The sequence below is a fragment of the Lissotriton vulgaris genome, chromosome 4_1 (assembly GCF_964263255.1).
Source record: "Lissotriton vulgaris chromosome 4_1, aLisVul1.2, whole genome shotgun sequence".
NCBI lineage: Eukaryota > Metazoa > Chordata > Amphibia > Caudata > Salamandridae > Lissotriton > Lissotriton vulgaris.
The window spans coordinates 1,785,969,437-1,785,995,382 of record NC_141691.1 but is presented as its reverse complement, the minus strand read 5'-3'; the positions used below and the strand labels follow the sequence as shown (position 1 = coordinate 1,785,995,382).

The window sequence follows — 25,946 nt, the reverse complement described above, 5'->3', positions numbered from 1 at the left end:
GCACAATCCAATTTTTTCTACCCAGTCCTTAAGTATTCCCAACATTAATTTAGCAAAGACTTTTTCTCCACTATCAATGAGATGTATTAATCTATAGTTCTTAGGGGCATTTACATCTCCTTTTTTATGGATTGGCCTTACAATAACTCCTCTCCAGTTTCCTGGTACAATACCTGAATTAAGGATCCCCTGAAACATTTTAGCAAAAAACTCTGACCACCACTCAGGCCTTATTTTTATGATTACTGTCGGCAGATTATCCGGACCAGCGGCCCGGGTTAGATTTAAACTAGATATTATTTTCCTAATATGACTGGAGGTAAAGTGTTTCTTTAACTCCTCCCTCACTCCTGTCCATTCTAATGTACTTGCTTTCTCTAACATTGGCCTTTTCCCATAGATTTCCTCCAAATAACCCACCCAGTTATCTTCGGGGACTGAACAGTGCAGAGACCCTAATATTTAACGGAGCTTTCTTAGATCAACTGCAGGAAACCTTTCACGTTTTCGGACTAGCATGCTTGCCCAACAACTATCTTTATAGGTTCTTTTTTCATTCCTAATAATCATTTTATATTTTATCCTTAGATTCTGGAGGTTAGATAACAATTCAACATTGTAAATGTAAATGTAAATGTCAAGGCATTTGTAGAGCGCACTGCCACCGATCGGTTTCCTGGCGCTATTACTCATACCGCTGCGGAACCCTTCCTGGCTTTCCCTGTGAAGTGTCCACTCCTGGGCACCCCCAGGGTGAAGCCAGGCATCCTAGCGCTGTTGGGGCCAGTGTGGAGGTTAAGCAAGCTATTGCCCAGAGTCGCAACGTGGGGCCCATGATTAGAATAGGCACCGAGGCGAGAATTGTCAGGTCCGAGGAAATTGAGCCCAAGACCAGCCGGGGCGGGAATTGAACCCTGGTCCCGGGTCAGAACTCTGCATCAGGGTCTGCCGCTCTAACCATTGAGCCACACTCCTCCACATTGTACCTTACTGTAAGTCTTCTTTCTTTTTGTCTAATGCGTGCTTTTACTCGACGACATTCCTCATCAAAGTATGGACAATCTTAAATGTGGGATCTAAAATTACTGGCTGCCCTGGGTTTACTACATTTAATATTTACCCTTAGGCATTGCACCAGTTTTCCTATTGTATTTTCATACCAGGCATTGTCATCTTCAATTGGGATTTTTTCTAATGAGAGAGTCTGCTGGACAGCACTTACAGGTAGATTCATCAAAGACCCGTTTTGCGAGTCTATAATAGCGATTCATAAGGAATCGCTATTACAGACTCGCAAAACGGGATTCATGTAGGAATCGCAAATTAAATTGCGATTCCTACACATTCCTTATTTGTGATTAGCAAATTGCTAATCGCAAATAAGGAATAACTCCCCATTCATTCCTATGGGCCTAAAGGCCCATAGGAATGAATGGGGAGTTATTCCTTATTTGCGATTAGCAATTTGCTAATCGCAAATAAGATAGGGATTTCAAGGGTGCCAGGGGTGTCCAAAGGACACCCTGTAGCACCCCTGAAATGAAAATTTACACAGGTGTTGCGCACACACATGTCCAAAGGACATGTGTGTGTGTAACATGGAACAGAGAAAAATGCACTAAAGTGCTTTTTTCTACTTTTTCGCTATTTACCACGAAGTCAGACTTCGTGGTAAATAGCGACCAAATATTGCGAATTCGCAATTTAAAATTGGTTCATGAATTGCATTTAAGGAATCTCTAGTAGAGATTCCTTAAATGCAATTCCTCGCAAATATGCGATTTCGCAAATAGCGATTTTTGCATTTGGGATGATGAATCCCAAATGCCAAAATCGCACTCGCAAAGGGCCAGATTCACAGAATCTGGCCCTTTGCGAGCGCAATTTACATTCATGAATCGGGCTGTTAATTTTATAATGTGCTCCTCTGATATACGGGTTGTAAGCCGCTTTGGGTAGTCCACATGAACATGAAGTACCGTCTCTCTCTAATTTCCCCTTTTTGCATAAAGCTTTGTCTTCAGAAGGAGGTGATCACTACCTACCACTCTTACCACCTCGAAATTCTTAATTAACTCAAAGCTCCAGGCATGTGTAAACACATAATCTATAGAGCAAGGTTTCTGGCCTATCGTAAATAAGCGCCTAGCCGGACGTTCATCATCCATTCCTCCATTTACACATAGCAAACCCATGGATCCCAACAATTGTCCAAAAGCCAAACCGTGGGACAATATATCTCCACTAGGAAATATTGCTGCTTCTATATTACAGGCGCTAAGCAGTTACTTACACCAAGAATCTATTCTACGTGGGTCTAATCTATGGTTAATGTCACCCAACATCAAGAACACATCCCTCTGATAGGTATCACATATGGTCTCTGTTGGACCCGGCCTTTGGGCAGGTTCACCCCTAGACTTTTTGCTTTTTCCTAGCCTGTTTCTGGAACCTGGTGTTGGTGATTCTAGGCCTCTGCGCACTTCTTTCACTGTGGTACAGTGTAAAGTGCTTGAGCTCTCTGTATGAAGAGTGAGTGACCTGCCCTCCCATAGGAATGAATGGGGAATATGTATGCCCATGGTAGTTCCTGTTGTGTGGGGAGTGCAGGGGTCGAGTTTGATATGTGTGAACTCGTGAGAATGAATGCTGCAAAATGATGTATGCAGCATGACTGTGTCTAGTCTAGAAGTACCACTTTTGGAAGTTGGCATAATTGTGTAAGTTGGTGCTAGCGTGTGATTGGCTGGTGAGTCTGCCCAGGAGTGCCTGGACCTGCTGGTGGATGGACCGTCCGGTTTGAGTAGGACAGGGTCTGCAGGGTCTGCAAGGCCCCAGAGGAGGGGGTCTGAGTCAGCCGTGGATGAAAGGCCCCTCTGCTGTCAGGGATGGGAGGAAAGAGCGTCTGGTGGTGCCGGGCCGTGCCTGTCACCCACCCTGCTAGCTCTCCCTCCTGACGGCTCACTGTCACCTCTGGCCCTGAAGCTGTCAGGAAAGACGTAAACCAGAAACATTCCAGCACTCAGGGTCCCTTGCACGAAGTACTTCAATGGCATTTCTGGCTATAAGAAGGGGATGAGTCTCCTTCCAAGTTGTTCTTGTTCTAGCTCTTGTGGCTGACTTGGATCTACCAGGGGTGGGCGCTGCCCAGCCCCTGGGTGCCTGGATTCCTGGACTCCTGGGGGACCCTTCTGCCCTGCCTGGGCTGAAGGGGGGACTTGGCTTTGCCCCTGGGGAAGCTCTGGGACCCTGGCAGCATGGAGAAGCTGCCTTTTCCTGGGGAGAGCGCTGGAGTGGATTTCTAGTGCCTGGAGGCGCTGTGCTTCCCCTTGAGCGCCTGGGAGCGCTCTGCCTGCTGTCTGGAGCTCTGGGGCGCTTAATTTCCCTCCACACGCTTGAGAGCGCCTTCTCGGGACTTTGTATCGCTTAGGAGCGCTTTTCCTGCTCCGTAGCGCTGTGGATCGTGTTTGGCGCTTTGGAGCGCTTTATCTGGCCCCAAGCGCTTAGTAGCGCTTTTATGCTGCATTTAATGGAGGCCGGTGCCCACCCGGCATTGCCCCGTGTTGTCACCGCTGCGGCCCGGGGGCCTGAAGGCAATCAGGAGCCGAGGAGAGGAGAACGAAGGGGCCGGGACCCGATTGGTCCCTCGCCGACAGGAGCCGCGCTCTGATTGGCCGGTGCAAGAGGCCTGCCCCCGAGAGTCGCGCTAGGATTGGCTGCCTGGCCCGCAGAGGCTCCGACGTCACTGGGAGGCTCGCCGCCAGAGCCGCGATGGGATTGGCCCATCGCTCGTGATCACCGCCGGGCCCGGGAAGAGAAGAGGCCGGGAGGAAGTTACTTCCGCTCCCCCCTTGCCTGGGGGAAGCCTGTGGCGGTGTTACCGGTCTCCCGTGTGAAGTGGGAGACCGGGAGTGCTGCGCGCCGAGAGAGGAGCAAGGAGCCTGGAGCCATGAGGGCTCCACTTCCCGAAGTCCCGGTCCCGAGATGTGGGACCGGGTGAAGCGTGGTGCGAACCCCCGCCTTGGTGAAGCAGCTGGTGAGTGACGCTGCTGAGGAGAAGGCGGGGGAGGAGGGAGCACCAAGGGGAGATCAGTGGGAGTCCCCGTGGGTGCGGGAGTGCACCCGCATTAGTTCTTGAGTGGCCCCCGCCTGATAGGGGGCCGCTCCACCGAAGGGGCCACGTGTTGGAACTGGGGAGCCTGCGAGGCTCCAGAGGCAGTTACAATATAAAGCCTGAGAGGCCCGGGGGCCATTATCGATTGAGAGGCTCCCGAGTCGGCCGCATTGTTGTTGGAGAGCCAGAGGGCTCGGGGCATATCGGGGCATATTGTCGTTGCCCGGCCCCAAAGGGCCCCAGTTGTGTCTAACGCCACGAGGTCTTCAAGGGCGGCCCCGGTTGGCAGTGGGTCGCCCCAACGCTTGGAGAGGCCATGAGAAGGCTCGAGGGGGCATTGACTGCAGAGCCTGAGGGCTCCAACGTTTGGCGCAGTGCTTGTTTTGAGAGCCTGTGTGGCTCAGGTGGCGCAGATTTGGTCTAGGGGCTACTGAGAGCCCTGCCACGGCTTTTTGTACACAGGTGCCCAGCACTTTGTGGGCACCTGCCACGTTTAGGCTTTTTGAACTTCGAGACTGGCGCTGCATGGCAGCGCACCCTGACACTGAGACTCAGGGCGTCTGAGCCCCAACAAGGCCATTGGCCTAGGGACTGCCACAGGTGGTGGCTTATGTGAGTTGTGCGCAATCATATGGTTATTGCACCTCTGAATGAGATTTCTTGCATCATGTGTTATTCCTGCACCTCTGAAGGTTTTTAGGCCTCATGTGATTTTTGCGCTATTGTATTACTTTGACACCTCTGAATGTTTCCTGCATTATGTGTCTTTCTCTTCTTGCGCTACACCTCTGAATGTTCAGTCATCATGTGTCTTCTTGCGCTGCACCCCTGAATGTATTGTGATTACATCATGTGCTCTGTCCTTAACACCGCTGAATGTGTAGGTCTATACATCATGTGTTTTCTTTCTTTACTACTCCTCTGAATGTATATTCATGCATCATGGGTAGTGTGTTCTGAGTTATACCCCTAAGTGGATTTCATCCTTAGGTGGTTGTTCTTTCTAGTACAGGTGGTCCTAGTGAGGTCCTGGGTACCTGCGTGACATGCTCCTAAGGTGTTTAGGGTTGCGTAGTGTGTACTTACCTGTTCCCAGTAGTTACTGGATGTGATTCATAACTGTTACTTTGTGCTACAGTGATTTTATACTCTTTTAGTCTAAGTTCTGATAGTATTTCATTACTACTAAAGTGCTGATTGTGACAGTGGCCCTTGTGGCCCTGTCTTGTGAATAATCCCATGTGAATATTGCCCGTGCCAATTGGCACCATGTATATGTGTGATTTTATCTGATGTGCTTTTACAATACAAAAGGTATTTTTATAATAACCTTGTGTGGAGTCTCTTTTGTGGTGTACCTAGTATGTTGTTGCTATTGTGCGCTGACGCAAATGCTTTACACATTGCCTTCGAGTTTAGCCTAGACTGCTCGTGCCAAGCTACCAAGGGGGTGAGCAGGGGGTTATCTTGGCGTGTGACTTCCTTGCCCTGACTAGATTGGTGGTTTCTGCCTGGCTTTGGCGTCCGCCTTAGCCTACCAGAAATAGCCAGTTCTAACAGTCTCCATGTCCTTTTGTTAAATTTCCCAGATCCACCTTGTAGTCATCCTCCTTTCCCTTCTGAATATACACATTAATAATAAATATACCTTCATAACATTCAGTAGCAGCACTCTACAAATTAGCGCCCATTTACATTTTAGTTCCAGGGGTCTACTTTCCTGGCAATTTTTGTAGAGATCAGCATCAATTGTCCTCCTGAGGGTCTGCCAAGAGGATTCTTCCTGGCTACTTTTGAGTATTGGGCAAACCCTTCTATAACTAGGGTTTTGTTGCACAGCCACGTCTCCTGCAAGCACAAAATGTCATTGGTCTCAATGAAGTTGTTAAAACTTTCTTGGGTCGCTATTCTCTTACACCCATTTATATTCCAAGATAGTATAAACAGGCTGTGCGACAACCTTATTCCTAGTCGATCTCACTCAAGCACCCATCTTCCTCATACTCTAGGGGAGCAAGGGTTCTATATCTATTCTCAAATAACAAAACTTCTTCACCACCTCTCTCTAATTCCTTAGTCGCTATAGTAATTTCAAGTTCTTCCTTGTTATCCTAGCAGGAATTAATCAATCTTATCTGTCGTACTTTCAACCCGGCATGGTTTATCAGGAATGACTTCCCCTGCTTTTAATTCAGCATTTCCTCCCTTTTTATTATTCTTATACCCTCCTTTTGCAGCTCATATTCTGCGTATTCTAATGCTGCTTTTACTAATGCTGAGTAAAGGAGGACCTTGGCTACTTCGCCCCCTTTGTTGTTTACCATGAACCCTGCTTCTCTAAGGCCCTCTGAACCAATATAACGTAGGCTTGCACATTTAGATAAGGAAAAAAGGAGTTGGGAATGATTCAGAGGGTTTAGTTTCCTAGCTTTTTTCCCACCTTAACTCTGCCCTGTCCGCTCGAATGTATGACGTTACAATGCATACTTTTAAAACACATACCTTTACAACACATTTTTTACAACGCAACATCCATTACAACGCATTCCATTACAATGCATGCCATTACAACGAATTTTTAAAAACTACCTTTACAACGCATTCCATTACAACGCATACTACCTTTACAACGCATACCATTACAACGCATACCATTATATTGCATGTATGGTAATTTTTGTATAGTGTAGGGGTAAAAATGACTATTCTAACTCTAGGGGATGCAACAGTAGGGTAAGTGTTGGATAGTGTAGGGTTAAAAAGTACTATTCTAACTCCAGGGGATGCAACAGTAGGGTAAGTGTTGGATAGTGTAAGGGTACTATGCTTTGTGATGGTATGCGTTGTAATGGTATGCGTTGTAATGACTTCGTTGTAATGATATGCGTTGTAGTGGTATGCGTTGTAGTGTCATGCTTTGTAATGGTTGCGTTGTAATGGCATGCGTTGTAATTGATGTTGCGTTGTAAAAGTTTTGCTCTAATGGTAGTGCGTTGTAAAAGTTGCATTGTAAAGGTTGTTTCCTGTTGGCTCAAGGAAACCCCACAGATCCTGATGACATTCTAACCGTACTCCCAGTGGACTCCCCACTAGAACATCCTCCCTTCTTCATTGAATTCCTCATCCTTGCCTCTCTTCCTAAGGTCCCTACTACTGCTAAAACTACTGGGTCCTACATGTGTATTCTTTTCCGTTCTTCTTTCCTCATTCCCCCATTTTTCCTCCCCCAGGATTTTCCTCGAGTTAACTTTACTACACTTAGAATTTCCATTTTCTTTTTCCAGCTTCCTCCATTGTTCTTGGTTACTGGTACGAATTCTTTTTTCAGGGAGGTTTTTTTTTTTTGGTACTTGGGACACATTCTTTCCTATAAACTCGTGTTATTTCCCTACTCCCTTTCCTCTTCCCTGCCGCCTTGAGGTTTGGCATTTACTAGGGATGTTCTCCCACCTCCTTGACTGCTGGATATAATGCTTGTAGCTCCTCCTTTCCTGCCACCTTTTTGCAATCATCGGGTGACGAGATATGAATACGCTGGGCTCCTCCTTCTGTGATTGGGTCTCCCTTACCACCTCTTCCTCTCTACCATCTTCCCTTTCCTGTTGGTCTCCAAGTGGCCTGACTATAGAGGGCATTAGACCTTTAATTTGTATCAACTCCCAATCATAGTTTGATTTAGCTGCGGAAATCAAAATGTGATGACTGTTGTCTGTGACTGGCTAAATTTCATGTCAACATTATTTGAAATTCATTTTAATAACAACTGTGAAAATGTCCTTACACTGTTTGTGAAGTAATCGACTTAATATACAAATAATAATATGGAATTGTACAATACATTAAAATGACATATCCATCATATTTGGACATAGTGTAAATTTGTATGTTGCTTCTCATGCCTCAACCTTGTAATGTGTGTTGGAATGTGTCTATCAAATATTTATTGTGAAGAAAACCTACTTCATCTGAGCCGCCCTTACATTGACCTGACTATTTGCTCATTGCACCGTATCTTTGCTAGTTTGATCAAATTTGCCAGCATTACCACTGCTACCATTGCCACCACCACCATTGCTACCAGAACCGCAATACTGCCACTACCAATATCACCACCCTAATCACCAATTCAACCATCACTTTGCTACTACCATCATTACTAAGCTATCTCCTTTATCACCACTACCACCAACCTCACAACCAATGTTGTACAACATTTACATTACCACTACAACCATTATCACCAGTACATTACCACCACCGTTATATTACTACCAGCATTACTACCAATACCACCATTGCAATTTTCAACAATTCCATAATCATTACCTCACATTATCACTCCTACTACCACTGTTAACACCAAGACAATTACCACCCATACCACCACCACCACCATTTATACCACCACCATTACAAACTCTGTCCTTAGCAGAAACACAACAACCAGAAATTATCACCTCCATTTTTTACTATAATTATCAATACTACCACTACAATCATTACAACCACCATTACCAAAACCATCTTTACCAACACCATGACACCCACCATCATTACCATTACCTCCACTACCCTTACCACAGACAACACCGTTACCACTGCCATCATTATTACACCACAATCACTATTACTCTAATTCCCATTGTTACTGCCATCATTACCACCACCATTACAACACGACTGACTTTAGCACTAGCATTATATAATCTGCACTATTACAATCACCACCGTTGTTAGCACCACTGTTACCACAGTTACCTATTCCAACAAAGCCATTGCCATAATTATTGGCACCGCATAACTGATAATGCCATCACTATGAACACAACCAACACTTCCAGAAACATCATTACTTTACAAAAGTCATTACCATTCCCACCATTTACAGTATTACCACTACAATTATTACCACAAGACATTTACAAACATCAGTGCCATCATTACCACAACCACCATTACAAAAATCAACATGGCCACCATTCATTACAACCAGTACCATCACTATCACCACCACCATCATTACCATCACTGTTGCAACCACCACCGTTACTACTACTGCTTCCATTATTACTGTCACAGAGTGCATCAATACTATTACCACCACCATTACCACTAGTATCACCACCACCACTGTTTCCCCCATTGCCACTACTGCCATTACCAGCCCTGCAGTGCCACCACCGTTCCCACTATCACCATTACTGCCAGCAGTATTAACATCAACACCATGAATATTACAACCAACACCACTAGGGCACTACTGCAACCACCATTAAAGCTGCTACGGCATCATCATCATTACCACTACTGTTACCAGCAGTAACATCATTACCACCACCAGTAAACATCATCACCACTATCACCACTATTACCAGAACCAACACAAGCACCACTACTTTTGCCACCATCACAATCATTAGTAATATTATCACCACTACCATTGTCACCACAGTTACCACTACCACTCGTACCACTACTACCATTACCCCATCAAGTTTGCCACCAGCATTACCATTCCCACTATCAACATTACCACTACCAGCATTATTAACACTATCAATGCTACCACCATTACCATAATTATTACCACCATTACCACTGCCAACTTTCTTGTTACCAGCATCGCACATATGCCGAGATGTATGGGTTTATGAGATAACGTGCAGTTGCAGGCAAGAACAAATGCTGTGTGCACATGTTAGCTCACTAAGCCAGAGTAGTTGGCTTTGGCAATTCATATTTTTTAAGTTGCCCTTTGCCGCCAGGCCTGTACTTCAAGACATGGCATTTAATTTTCACTGTATCGCTTTCCCTTTCACTGTCTCTTTGTGCCAGGCTCAGTCACCCAATGCAGCATGTGGTCCCGAGTGCCCCCATCTACCCCACTAGCACACATTTTCTGGTGCTTGTTTGCTCATCTTTTGTCAAACCCAATCCATTCCAAAATGGGTGCCTTGCATGCACACCAAAATAGAGTGATTATCTTGTAGTGAAATTTCAAATTAACATAAAAAACTCCATTACAGGATGGCTTGAACACATACATATACATGCACAGGCATACAGGATAGACATCTTGTAATGGAGTTTTTTACGTCTTTTTAAACTCCGTTTTGAGATGGCCATGATGAACTCACATGCATTCACAGTGTCAGTTGTAAAGGGAAAAAGCATTGGCAAACCTGATTGGTTTGCACAGAGTTGTAAAAGTGGGACCTATTCACTTTCCCAATGCATGTCACATTTGTTATGAGATGGAGGGTCTATGCAGAAACAAGGCAAAGGCTTAGGGTTGTGGACCCGAAACCTACACTCTGTGTAGTTGTTTGTGATGATGACATAAACTATAAAGAGACTGTAGCAAGACCTAAACGTGAGGTCCCTAAATCTGATTGAAAGGCTACTACTAAACATGGATAATGAGTTTTAGTACACCTAATGCTCCCACTCCATAAGTTACAGTCATACATGTCAGAGCATGAGGGTGGACATTCTCTCATCACGATATTTTACATGACTCCTAATCCCATCATTATCTGGTATATTGCATACATTGCATGAGTTCTCTGTGTGTGTTTTTTTGTAGCTTATTGGAACATAAAATACTAGAAATGGAAGAAAGACACAAGGAGGAACTGGGCGCTTTAAAGGAGGAGAAAGAAAACCTTCAAGAATTAGTCTACCGACAAACCTCGATTATACAAGAGCTGGAGAAACAATTAACCAAGGCAACTAATAACAACAGTGTCTTACAGAAGCAGCAGCTCGAGTTGATGGATACAGTTCACAGTTTGATCAACCTTTGCTCCAAAGAAGGAGGTAAGGAACATGTTTGAAAAATCTTGTAGTTAGAAAACTGCCAACCATGAAAACAGAATATATGGTAAATTGTGTTTTATCAAAAATTCAGTAATTTAATTCTAAAAACGATAACTTCTGCAAAATGTTTAAAACAGAGTTGCTTTCCGTTCCATATTGGGCAGCAAACAAATAGCAAGTTTTAATGTTTTGTTTCGGTCATATGTACATACAAATACTCTACATAAAGAACGGGTTCATTTAACCCATAATAACAAAGTCTGAGAGTGAGAAGGCATGGCCACAAGAAATATAAATTTGATAATGTATCCATTTTTAGCCTAGCTAATATTGCTTTGCTGTTTTAAAGCTGTTTTCGCTGTGTTTTAATCTGTTAATAAAGATGTATGCCGCTGACATATGGTAATGTTAGCTGCACTGATCATATAACTCAAAGATTGATGCTAGTAACTGTACGCGAGAATGCTGCCAGATATATTTATGCAACACACTCTCCGTAAAATGCTTTATTGTGGCTTGTCCTTACAGATAATGTGCCATGTGATATAAATTAATCCCAGTTAGGTCACGCCGGCCTGGCAGTAATTCATCGATTACTTGTAACCTATCTTCACGAAATTTTACAAATAGGACAAAATGTAATTAGAAACTTATATTTATAACCTGATTCTGTAAATGTTCTAAAATTTGCCTTATTTGCACTAAACATTCTTCTCACATTTTTAATGGAGGCCCCCGTCGATCTTATATACATAGACAGAAATGTGCTCTTAATGGATTATTCTTTCTCTCGGAATTCTCAAAGAATTCCAGGAGTACTGTGCTTGAAAACAGATATATTACTGCCCTTTACAGGAGTACATTTCGAAATATTTTCTTGATGGAAAGCTGCCTGAAAAGTGGATTACCCACGAACTTGGAAGTTTGGGAGTGTGCTCCGACCTGGAAGCCCCACAACCCTCCCCATCAAAGACATTTACTCTAAAACAATAGCATGTTGGTGTGATGTTCTGTTCGAATATATTCATTTAACAGTGAAATTCACGTTCTGTTGAATTTGCACGAGTAAATGTGAATATTTGAATATGTTATTTACACTTTTGTACATTGGACGTTGTGTGAAATTGTACACATTCTAAAGTATCGATTATTTCCCAGTTATTCTGTTTTTCGTGCCCTATGCTTGCTACAATTCTAAGGCCACAATGACTACTATATTCTGCTCGACTCCAACATCCTGCCTTCACCATTCCCCTTCAATGGTGTTTGCTGTTCAGCGATGCTCCTCGGGGATGCTAATTGCTAAGTGATAGAAAGGGAAAAGTTCCCTCAAATTGCTAGACAATAGCAATATCCAAGCTCAGTACAGATACGCCTTGAACCCCACGAAAAAGCAGGTGGAGAGAGGAACTTGTGGAGTCAGGACAAGCTGAAAGGTTCTCCTGATAAAACGTTCTCACATCCTAAAGCTGCATAATTGACCTCTGACCAATGAAATCCTTTATTAGTCACTGCCTCGTGCTTACAATGTAAAACCAGGTAAGAAGGATATTGGTATTATTGTGACTGAATATCGTGGTTATCTGGTTAGCTAGAAATATTTGGATTTATATTCCGTAAGGCTGTCATTGTAGGACTGTCGTCTACAACCCACTAAATACTGAAATACAGTAAAGTTTTCAAGAAATGAATAATGATTCTGTTGAAGAAAAAGTACAGAAACGCACTTCAGGATAGATTATATCTGCATTTTCCGTCACCCAAAAAGCCATGCTGATTTGTACTGCATGTTGGTTTGATAAACCCCGACCTAATAACAAGCGTGGAACACATTTAAAATAAAGATAATGTGACAATCAGCCTGATTCATCATTGTTAAATCCGGTCGCAAAGGGCCAGATTCTGAGAATCTGGCCCTTTGCGAGCGGTATTTTTGCATTTGGGATTCATCATCCCAAATGCAAAAATCGCTATTTAAGAATTCGCATATTTGCGAGGAATAGCATTTAAGGAATCTCTATTAGAGATTCCTTAAATGCTATTCTTGAAACATTTTTAAAATGCGAATTCGCACAAATTTCCTGCTATTTACCGCGAGGTCAAACCTCGTGGTAAATAGCGGAAACTTAGAAAAATGCATTTAAATGCATTTTTCTACGTTTCATGTTACACACACACATGTCCTTGGGACATGTGTGTGCGCAACACCAATGTAGCATACATTTCAGAGGTGCTACAGGGTGTCCTTTGGACACCCCTGCACCCTTGAAATCGCAATTTCAATATGCGAATCGCTAATTGCGATTCGCACATTGAAATGTCTTCCCATTCATTCCTATGGGCCTTTTGGCCCATAGGAATGAATGGGGAGATATTCCTTAATTGCGATTAGCAATTTGCTAATCGCAATTAAGGAATAATTAGAAATCGCAATTTATTTAGCGATTTCTTGGTGAATAGCATTTTGCTATTCCTTAATAGCGATTCCTTAATAATCACTATTAAGGAATAGCAAATACTCACCTTGATGAATCAGGCTATTAGTCTCTGAGAAAGAAAACAATCACTGGTTGGGCGTTCTGTCAGACCTCGGGAAGATGTCAGTGAAAACATTTCACACATGCTTGGAATTTACCTCCCTTCCGGTATCTGTTAAGGATTTTAATCTCTTTTCTGGTGGGTGAGCCAGATAGATGTTTGAAACATTTATATTCCTAAATTAAAAAATAGGTTGTCCCTACAAATGGTCTGAGAATAGGACTTCCTGGGCATCCTCAGACATTCCTTTTTCTCATCGTCATACAATACATTTCCTCTTCTTAGTTGTATTTGAGTTGTTGATTTACAGAAGTATTTATCAGTACAGGAAGTAGTACTACAGGAGCACTGTTTACGTATTCTAACATACCTCTGTGAACTGGCCCCAAAATGTCTACCACCTTATGAGAAAAAAGAGTGCTCATCCCATGCTCTTTGTACTCATTGAATATGATTTCTTAACTGAATTCCCACTGTATTCCAAGCTAAAATGTTTGGCGCCAAGTCACAAACAAATGGAAGTGTAAATACATTACTGCTTCAGGAGTACTGATTTACCCGCTCCAAACTGTTTTTGTTCCTATCCACCTAGATGTACAGCTCTGGTATTCGGGAATCTGGTTTCAAACATCGGAAACGCAGGCAATAGAATGTTTACAAGAATTAGCTAGTGAGAATTGTTGGCACTTATATGTAGTAAAAAACATATTGTGCTGCTTAAAATAAGGTACGTTCAGCACGTTTAATGTAAAATAATTCAATTAAAAATACTCTTTTTCTGTAAATGTATATGCTAACTTCTGTACTCAGTATATTATTTAGCCGACTATGAATGTATCTATCAAAAATAAAACACCAAAAACATTTGCTGAAGGTGATACTACATCTGTAACTTTTGTAAAAAAAATGTCTGTCTGTAAGCGTCTTCAACTTTTGCTGTTGCCGCATAATTGCATGGAAGCACCCTTTAGAATAGATGGCATTAGAGCGAATGTCAGTTCATGCCTCAGATGGTGATGGGAAGACAAAGCATGAATAGAAGGGACATGCAGGTTGGAGAGATTGAGGCCTACCTGAATAGTGAGAAACAGCCGCGGCCCGTGGAGGGAGGTCCGGTGGGGCAGACAGGCGGGGCGGGGGAGGGGCAGGGTGGGAGGAGGTAAACATCGGAATGTGGATGATTGCAGGTAAGTAAACAATTAAATTAATAAAACGAATTTCGTAGCGCGCCCTGCATCGCATTTTGCGATACAGGGCGTGCAACAAAATTCATTTATTTAATTTATTCGTTTACTTACCTCTAATCACCCATATTCCGGTGTTTACCACCCCCCATCCTGCCTCTCCCCCGCCCCACCCGCCTGCCCCACGGAACTCCCTCCACAGGCCACGGCTGGCGAGAAGGTGGCAATGAAGTATGTGCCTGGGGAGGTTCAGGGAGCACAGGAATATGTCTGAAGATGCGCACATTGTAAAGGAAGAACACTGCTTTAATTTTATATTACCATTGTTGGACCTGGTACCATTAGCGTGAGTCTCCCTTCCATTTTTCGCTGTTGTCTCCTCTGTTTCTGATATGTTTTTGCTGGTCTAGATGTTTTGGGCACTGTGCCACTGCTATTCACTGCCATAGTGCAAGTGCTCCCTATTGTAAAGTACTGTAATGGATTAGTGACTCCATGATTGGCTTATTTGATTTACCTGTCAGACCCTAGTACAGTGCACCATGTGCACCCAGGGCCTGTAGATCAAATGCTGCTAGTGAGCATCCAGCACCGATTGTGCCACCCACAGAAGCAGCTTGTAAAGTGTGTCTCAGGCCTGCCATTGCAGAGCCTGTGGGCAGTCTAGTACTGCCACGTCGACTTGGTAAGTGCACCAACTTACCAGTCCCTAAACCTTCCCTTTCCTACATGTTACTTACTCCTAAGGTAGGCCCTAGGGCAGGGTGCATTGTATGTGAAAGGTAGGACATGCCCTGATGTGTGTAGCATGTCCTGATAGTGAATTACAGCCAATTTAGTTTTCACTATTGCAAGGCTACTTGTCCCATAGGCCAGAAGGGCAGTTTGATTATAACATCTTACAGTCCTAACTGACCCAGGGAACATGGTAGAAAAACGAATTTAGTAGGCCTGAACTCAGAATGATAAAGTACATCTTTTAGTAAAGTTGGTTTTGACATTCTGTGTTTGAAAATCGCACTTTTAGAAAGTATGTATTTTCGTCCCTAAGCCAGCCTGCCTCTGCTAGATTGTGTATTGCATGTTGCATGTCTGGGTTGTGAGTGACAGGGGCTGAGGGGGCTCCAGGAGGCAGGGTGAGTCAGTACTAGGCTGAATAGACCTATCTGCATTGGGAGTGGCGGGAGGAGTAGCACCTGGGCCTGAATAGGGCTGTGCCTGCCTTCCACAATGCTGGCTCCACCTCATCTGGTGCGTCGGATGACCCTGGCCCACACTGACAATGGAGAAAGTTGTGCACTGGCAGAATGCACCCAGAAATGGTTTGGACTAGGTACACACACTCTCTGCCTTCAGAGATAAAGGATTTGTGTATATATTAAAAGGAGGACCCATACCCCAGAATTTTAGATCACTTCTGGACATCAAGACAGACCTTTTGCCAAGGAGAAGAACCAGAGAATCTGCAGGAGTTTTTGACTTCCCCTGTGCCAGAGTGTTGCTTTCTGGGGTTGGCCTGCAGTGTTTTCTTTATTGCCAAGGAAAGGAGAAAGACTTTTATTTGCAACTTTTATCATCTTGAAGCAGAATCTCCAAGGGCTTGAATCGTGCTTGCCTCCTGCTAAAGTCTCAGGGATACAAGACTTCACCATCAGCTCCCCCCTGAATTTCTTTGCTGGGAATTCTGTCTGCAGAAGCCTGCGTGTTGTTGAGAGATTGAAGCGCGACTCAACAAGAAGTGTGTCGCCTCTGCAGCTGTCGCCGTCACATCCTCAGAGAAGCGTGTCGCCACCGCAAGGGTTGCCGTCACATCACCGGAGAAGCGTGTCCCCGTCGGAGCAGGGTGTCGCCGCATCACTGGAGAAGCATGTTGCTACCGCAAGGGTCGCCGGCGCATCACCGGATAAGCATGTCACAGGGCCTATCGAGGCTCCAAAGTTACATTGTCACCGCACAGCCATCGGGCATGCACCCATTGCCTTCAAGCCATCACATCGCATCAAGGGCGCCATCTTCTCGCATTTCACCTGATCGTCGCATTGCATTAAGGCGCCATCTTGTCGCATCGCAACTGGGACGCACCAAGAGAATGTCACATCACCTGCTCTCCGGTAAGGAACAGACGCATCGCCTACTTTGCGCAAGCACTGAGGAACAGATGCATCACCTTCCCCGAAGCAAGGAACCAATGCATCATTCTCCCTGCAAACCTTTTGTTTATCTTGCATGACGCATCCAAAGGTACTTTGTGAGAAACGTGTCGCATTTACCATCTAAAGTGAACTGAGTTATTTCTACTATGTTAAAGTAATTTTCTTATTACTGTATTGTGGATTTTTTTCGTTTGGGTCTTGTGTTAAATCTATGTAAAGAATACATATTTTTATAAAACCTGTGTTTTGTCCATCTGTAGTGTTTTCACTGTACTACTGTATGTGTTCACAATGCTTTACACACTGCCTCTGAGATAAGCCTTCCTGCTCGTGCCAAGCTACCACATGGTTGATCACGGGTTATTTAGAAGTGTAGCCCCCTTACTCTGAAAAGAAGCAAGGGTCCCTATTCGGACAAAGGTTCAAGCCATTGCCAACTAGAGACCTCCAGTTCTAACAACCATAGAGCCCCTCACTAAATTATTCAAGGACACTGCAGGAAGACACATTGTAATGACTTCTAAGATCAGTTAAATTTGATCATAGATTGTACTTCGTGTGGCCCACTTAGTGCTGTAGTTGCTTCTACTGCAGACTCATACCGTCATAATGTTCCAGGGATGTGTAAGTCCTAAGTCACACTTTTCCCACAGAGCAAATAGTGGCAGGAGCCACAAAGCACTCCCAAAGGCAGACTAAATAGATGTAGGAGAGCAGTTAAGTCCTGGCTCAAGGAATGTGGTATAGGATGAGCCAAGCTACAGTGCAACATGTTGCCAACACTTGCAATAAAGCTGTCAGCATTCAGATGGTGATAATAAGTGCACATCACTTTTACATTACTTATAACCCAAAATAAATCAATATATTCATAATACAGATGATCATTAAAATGGTAGAAAGGACACACCACAATGCACAAAAAATAATGAGTTGCGAAAGTATAAAAACGTAACAGTTATTGCAGGGCCCCTGGCTATGCACCTTATATGCTGTTTGCGTTAACTAATTGTGAATATTGGCCCAATCCTGGAATGAAAAGCACAGTGATGTGAAAGTGCTCTTACTAAACCATTGATAAAGGTAGGTAATGCTTCTAAACAATACCAGTATGATGACTGATTCCCAAGTCCTACCATGTATGATGATCTACCTCAATTTCAGGAGTACATTTATAACATGGTCATATTATAATGCGGTATCCATCTCTAGATCATTGCACAATAAATCTGACCTCCAAGAACTTTGCTCGGCAGAGCACCATGTAACCCCTTGCAGTTAGAAGTGCATTTTAAATAACTTATAAAAATAATGTAATTGTATTGTCAAGTTCAAGTAGATCATGTTAGTGGTTAAGCATGTTTATAAAGCACACTATCTCAGTTAACTGCTTTTTGTGCTGGTCTGATGAGGACAAAATTGTCCATTATGAAATCATTTTCGACAAATGGGAATTTAACAGACATAAATGAGAGGCTAGCAGATTTTAGCTGATTATGGCCTTGAATGGGATTTCAAGGTGTGGCAGCCCACAAGCCCACCGTTCAAAGTGGCATCAACCCATAGCGGTCATCTTATAAATGAGAGTTGAGAGCAAGTTTAAAACTGCTGAGTGCAGAGCACAAATAAGCACATGAGGTTTATTCCTTTTCTTAGGTGGCTGATGGCAAGCCCACACCGGTACTTGTATAGCAGACAATATCATTTGAAGCATATGCTGTTGATTTCCAAACATTAGTGAAGGCTCTCTCTGCTTTTTTCACACCAATGATTTGACTTAGTGGGCTAACCAGATACCTGAATTCATAGACTTCTGATGCTGCAGGATAAATTGTTGGAGAAACTCAAATATGGCAAGTTTAAATAATACAGCCATGAGTTACTTTACATTTAATGACCGAAATATGTACTATAGAAGCTACTGGAATACATAACGGAGGATGCCTATTAATGTTTTCCCTTAAAAAAAACACAAAGCGCCAATTTTGTTTGCCATTCAACTGCAGCCAGCTCTTGGTAATCTCTGTATTCGTTACTATAGAAACAGGAGAGATATCAAAATTGAGTGCATTTCCGTTGTCATTGTTAAAACATAAGTTGTCATCAGCATATGTCAGATATTCAGGGACTTGAGACTCAATGAGCTCCACAGGTAGCTGCATTAAATATTGAAAATGCAGGCTGGCCCGCTGCTATATTGCCGTTGACAAGAGAAGCTTGAAACTGGTAAGCTCTCAATTTAACCTGTTATGGTGTTTAGTTTAAAAGAAATAAAAAACCTCAGTGTAAAACTCTTTTAATTCCTCCTATTATAGAGATTGAATAATCAAGCAATTAATGATCTTCCATAACAAAATCAATCAATGGATCCAAATAAAAAACGATCCCCATTTCACCCGGGTACGTGGTAAGCAGAAGACTATCTGCCAAGTACATCAACACTGGGTCTGTGCGTGAACCTGGAGAAAAACAGATTGTTGAATGGCAGCTATTTGAGAGGTGTCCAAGTGGACCACAGCTGATTAGTAATCACCTTCTCCAACATTGACAGCTTTCGAGATGGAGGAAGCTCTCCACAGATGTGGATTAAGCTGCTTCAAAGCCCTTTGAAAACGCGACCTTGTAGAGTACTATATTGCATTTATATTGCATTGAGGACACCCCCTGAACTTTCAAGCCCAAATAAAGGGTTGTTCTTAATGAGTTGTGGGAATTAAGTGCTACGAAACGAATACATATTGAGAACAAAAAAAAATTGCTGTTCATTGAACTATTAGAACATATATTATATTCAGCAAGGCAACGCTGTTGTGCACTGAGTGCCATCCCCTGGGAAAAACATTTGATTTTTTTGGAGGCTCAGGTTGTAGGCCTGTCTGGTACCTGGCAAAAAGTTGTGAAATTAGTGAACATTTAAATAAATCTTCTCAATTATGCTGTAAACATCGAGAAAAGGCACTGTTATTATTGTGTTTATCAGAGTCAAACATGATGCAGAGAATAACCCTGTTTCATGATTTCTCAATATTTAACCTTGTGAAATCATTTGCAGTTGTACACTAGAATGGAAATATAAATTTCCAGGAATTTCATGAAAGCAAATGTGCTTTGGTTCTCCTGATTGGACCAGGTTCATAGATTACCAGGATTTTGGCCTAGGGATTTAAGGGATTGCCTCCATATTTTTGCTGGTTGTTAGAACAGTCAGTGGTCCAATACATAGTAATTATCTACATGTTCCTTGCTGGTATTCAGGTAGGGGCTGGCTCAATTTGCTTCTCCTTATGTTCTCTGCCCAGCCAATTAGATGCTTCAACTGATGACTTAAAATGACGAAACTCCCCAAACCTGAAGAACCTTCTAAATCATTCCAAACTAACACAATTTCTAAATCAGCTACATTTGTTCACATTAATATAGTACACCAAACCCACACTTTACTGTAGTGCTGCACTTTCATCTTCAACATCAGAATATAAATTATTGGGTAATTGGTAGATATTATTCAATATACCAAGCAAAACCAATTGTACCTGTCCTCCTACATCTGCGTCTAGACAATATTAGCTGAATCGCTACCGTACCATTATTGGTAATGGCTCAAGAAATTAGTGGCAATGGGTGGAGTAATAGCATGATTTGTATAAACTCTTTCAATATAGGTTATTGCTTTGGCCCACATGCACCAGAAAAAGAATTTGCGATTGCTCAATAGCGATGAATAAGGAATTGCTATTACGGAATCACAAAACCAAATCCAGCAATAAAGTCGGTAAAACATTGCGATTAGTTAAAAATCGCTAATATCATTAGCGATTGCCTGTTTACCAAATTTGTAATTGCGAATTCGCTATTACAGAATCGCTAATTGCAAATTACCCATATTGCTGCATTGCGATAACATCACAACCAGGAAGTGATTCACTGAATCCACACACCTGTACACAGGGAGAGTCTGGGGAGTAGGAAGACTGGTGGAGCTCACCCTGGAGAAACTCTGTTTTGAGCAGAAGCTGTGACAAAACAACACCATGGCCACAGAACATGTACAAAAAAAGGAGAAGGCAGGAAGAGAAAGATAAAATTCAGTGAGAAGGAACTTGAAATCCTCCGTGAGGAAGTGGTGTTGAAACATGACCAGCTGTTTGGGAACCTATCCCTGCATGTTGCTGAGTCTGTCAAGAGAAAGATTTGGCTTGGGATACAAGCTAAGGTCAATGCTGTAAGGGTAACACATCGTGACATCCCTAACCTGAAGGAAAGATGGTATGACCTGCTCACTCGAGCTAAAGAGAGGGTGGCTGAAAGGCTAGCAGCTTCCAAAAAAACAGGAGGGGGACCATCTGCCAATCGTGCAAACACCCCACTGGAGGACATAGTGGAATCCACTCTGCAGCCAGAGGCAGTCGTCAGGATTACACAGATCGACACCTCAGGACATGCAGGTACCTCCCAAGGTAAGAGCACAGCTAAACATATTTTCATGTCAAATGTACCTCAAACTGCCCCAAATGCATACCCTGCGTAGTGTAGCACACCTAAGTCCAGTCCACCTTTTACCTGTAAAACCCTAACGCATTGTGGGAGTTTTATACAGACAAATGTAAGGGCACGGCTTGGACGGACTAACACAGTTCTACTGCAGTAGAGTACAGCAAGGAAGTGACTACAGTAGACTTTTTCCATTACATAAGTAAATTTAATAGACCTTTGCAGGTGCTATGTTACAAACATGTGCAAATAAAAAGTAACTGAACTTGCACTGTTTTAATCAGAGATGCAGTGCAGGACAGTGACGTGGCTGACGACCACGAGTCAGAGGGACATATGGAACAGCCTGATGAGGGACAAGAACTTCCTGCATCCTCACCCATACCTGCTCCCACTCGCCTCAGAAGAATAGTCCAACTACTGCTTGATTTGGAGAGTGATAAGGACAGCCAAACAGGAGCTCACACAAAGCAGCCTGTTCATATACAACCACCCCCACTAGAGATAACAATGCAGTGCAGGTCCATGCAGTTCCACAGGTGAAGGTCCAGGGCAATCCTGACGTCTGCTGAGTACAATGGTGAACCTGCCTGCAGTAGGCTTGAGGCTAAGATGCTGAGGATCCAGCTCCTGCAAGGAAGGAATATGCAGATTATGCAGGGCCATCTGGGAACAATGGCAACACACATGGGTGGCATACATGACTGCCTCAGAGAGCTAACAATGGTGGTAGTTGAAGGGCACAGGGCAAACAGTAAAAAACTTGACCGTGTTGCAACAGCCATAGAAGATATGCGTAGGGTCATCCAGGCTGAGCATGTCTCAAATGGCAGGAGGCATCACAATTCAATGGGGCGCATGCACAGTTACACCAGGGCAATAAATCGGCTGAGTACTACTACAGCTCAGATTTCCAGGAGTGATGTCAGCATGCAGGGGGAGTTGAGTCACTGCTGCAGGAATGTGGCCAGGGGCCTCATCTAGGTCACCACTGCTGTGGAAGGACTCCAGACAGCAGCAGGTAGTGGAAACCTCATGCATGCAGGGGGGACAGTGAGGAGGCCTCCAGCCTCAGCAGCCTACTGGAACCTATGGCACATAGCAGGAGAGGCGGATGTATGACGGTACAACGCGTACCGTCACAATGCATACCTTTACCACGCGGCCGTGACAACGCAAGTCGTTACCACGACTTGCGTTGGGGGCGCGGATTTCGAATAGTATAATTTACTATTCTAACACCAGTCCCCGTGAACCCTAGGGAAGGTGTTGGGATAGTAAATTAACTATTTTTAATACTTTAGCACCCTCCAGCGCAAGTCGTGGTAACGACTTGCATTGTATCGGCCGCGTGGTAAAGGTACCGCGTTGTAAAAACATCGTTGTAAACGATGTTTACCCACAGGAGTGCATGGCAGAAAGAAACACACATTTGGACATGTACAAATCTGGTTCCGTAGTCAGAAATGTGTAACTTGTTCACACTGAAGTTGCAGTGCCAAGGCAATGACATTTAATTGTCTGGACCCACACTGCACTTGTCTGCACATGGTATGTATGCTTCAATACAACCACACAACTATCACAATAAACGTTTAAGCAAATACTGTGTTGTTTTGTTATTACCCACCTTAGAAGTAATGTTGCATCATTTCTGCCCATCTCCGTCTTCCCTCTGCTGCATTTGGACCGCATGCTGCTTGAGGTGGTTGTCTTGGCTTTACGTCTAGTTCTGGCTCACTATCAGAGTTTTCCAGGGGAATGCCCCTATTAGTGGCTACGTTCTGCAACATAGCACATGTTGCAACAATTTTACAGCAAGTCTCCGGCCTATACTGTAAAGCTCCACCGGTTTTGTGGAGGACGCAAAACCTTGATTTGAGTACACCAAATGTCCTTTCAATCACATTGTGTGTCACAATGTGTGCCTCATTGTATTACTGCTCCCTTTGTGTAGAAGGATTCAGATATGGAGTGAAGATGAAAGAACTCACAGCATATGCGCTGTCACCTACAGGATGTGACAAAAATATATACGTTAGTCACTGCTATGTGTCACAGGTGTGCAAGAGAGTATTACATCTGTTTACCCAGCAAATATCCTTCTCCAAATTCACCCGCAAGTAGACGTCCGTGTATGCCACTATGCAGGAAGATGTAGGAGTCATGTGAACTGCCAGGGGACTTGCAACTATGTCCGTGATTATTGTTTTTCAATTGCAGATTACTTGAATGTTCAGTGAATGGTAAGATTTCCAGTTTCGGTAGATATACTCATTCACTGAGAGGGGACATTTGGGTACATGCGTCCCATCAATGCAATGAATGACATGTGGAAATTGTGCAACCTGATAAAAGTCTAATTTATTTTGCATCAATTCCTGTGGTGTTGTGGGGAACCTAATCTGGTAGTGTATCCTCTACAACATGCCATTTCAGAAACAATTGAAAAAGCGCGATAGGGCACTTTCAGAGACACCTCCAGCTGCAGCAATTACTCCCTGGAACGTCCCTGAAGCTAGGAGATGCAGAGAACACAGGACCTGCACATGGTTGGGTATGGCTTGTGCCATGCAAGTCTGACACTGCAGTATTGGGTCTAACTCAGCAATGAGATCTAAGATTGTGACAGCATTCAACCTATATTTATCATAAATCTCTTCCTCCGTCAGACCTAGCAAGTGACGCACACTCTGAACATTTTCTCCTGTATCCTCCTTCTCTGCGCTGCTGCTCTTAGCCTCATCCTCCTCGCCATGACGTAGAGCGCAGCCATTGTGGAACATTCAGATACATTTTGGGATTGTTTAAGTAATTTGCTGATGATTTACACCTGTTTTTTGCAATGTGAAATTTTTACCACCTGATATGATTTGTTCTTATTTAAGAAATGCAATTTGCGATTCTTAACTTATTCGGTATTTGTGAAATCTTCCTGCATTTGATTTTGCGATTTCCTATTAGCGATTTCGTAATACGGAATCGCTATTACTGATTCAGTATTTTGGTAATCGCTAATTTTGCAAAAAAGAGATATTCTGCGAAATTGCTTCATGCATAGGAACATGCTATGTTGCAATAGCAAAAGCTCTTTTTTAGCGATTTGCACATTTGCGATCGCAAATTAGCTTGATGCATTTGGGCCTTTGTGTCTTGCTTCATCACTGCTCTTCAGTAAACTCAGCCTTTGCAACAGACCTGAATGACTAAGAATAAAAGACAGTATGATGGATGAGTTTTTTGTCACACATTTGGCGGATATCCCATCCACTGAATTACAAGTGCCATAGGATAGAATTCATTTTGTAATACGGAAGACAGAATATGTGCCAGGTTTGTGACAGAGTAACCTACCTGCCAAACTCTAAATCAAGCCCCAAGTAACTTTTGTTTAATTCTATCTAGATTTGTACACTGAAATCACATTTTATGCTTGTTTTCTGTGAGTCTGCTTACTTTTGGCACATATGAAGGGATTCCGGAGTATTGGCTCATATTTTTTGTCTCAATCTTTTCTTGCACCTAAAGCACTTTCTTTCTGTATGCTGGCTCACTCTCTTCATACATGTATAGATTTGATTCTCCTATATGACTATGCATTGAAGACTTGTTACATGGGACAGTGTTCTATCCAATTCACTTGTCAATTTGTGTTGGAAAATGGTCCTCTCTGGAGGGTCACCCCAAACCTTTTGCCTGCCTCCTCCTCTTTTTCTGATCATCTTATTGTTGGCTTTAGGACTCTGAGCACTTGTCCTCTGCTAACCAGTGGTAACGTGCATGTGCCCACTCCTCTAAACATGGTAACATTGGATCAGGCCCAACTAGCATACTTTAGTCCCTAGTAAAGTGCACCAGGACCTGTACATTAAATGCTACTAGTGGGCCTGCAGCACTGAATATGCCACCCACTTACATAGCCACATAACCATGTCTCAAGCCTGCAGTACATTGGCTTGGAAAGGGTTATTTACTTGGAAGGGGCGCACTGCTTAGTATTTGACGCAATAGATTCAACTGATTAACTGTTAAATGTGAGGTGCAAAAGGGGGCTGAGGGGAAAACCCTATACCCCTCCAAGAAGTATCAACCTGGGTTAACACTGCATACAGAGAAACTGGAATACCCCTGCACACTCTTAGCAATTATAAACAGTCAAAAAGTGTTGACTACTGGTGAGAACGGACAAAGCTTAGCAATTGAACAATTAATAATTGATAAATCTTCAAGTCTTTCGGTGGTGGGTGGTGTCTTTAATGTTCATAACACATAAACCAGCCGACACGTGTTTCGTCGTGTTATGGGACAATCTTCCAGTGACTCCTCAGGGCTGGGAAGAATACAAAACAAACAATGGGGTACAAAGTGTGGTACATTTGATTCAGAACAAAGACTGTAGTGTCTTGGGAAAGGACTTGTGCAGAAGGGAAACCACATCAGACGTGAAAAAAACTTGTGAGAGCATATGGTGGACGGCGTAGTCCAAAGTGGTGAGTGTTGTGGTGTGTGTGCCAAGTGACCGACGGTAGGTTGACCATAAGTTGACGTGGACTCTGGAAGAACATTTTTATGCTGTGCTTCACTGCTGCCTGATTCCCTTGGCTCTAATGAGGAAAAACTGGACTAAATTACTTGAACCCAAAGTGA

General features: G+C 43.4%; 1 protein-coding gene across 1 annotated transcript in view; it reads left to right on the top strand.

The window, feature by feature from the left end:
• Positions 1-25,946, top strand: part of ANGPT1 (angiopoietin 1) — a 1,006,072-nt gene that overhangs the window by 544,375 nt on the left and 435,751 nt on the right. Inside the window, exon 4 of the mRNA XM_086966113.1 lies at positions 10,701-10,933. Coding sequence (XP_086822239.1) covers positions 10,701-10,933 — 233 coding nt within the window. The remainder of the gene's footprint in view (positions 1-10,700; positions 10,934-25,946) is intronic.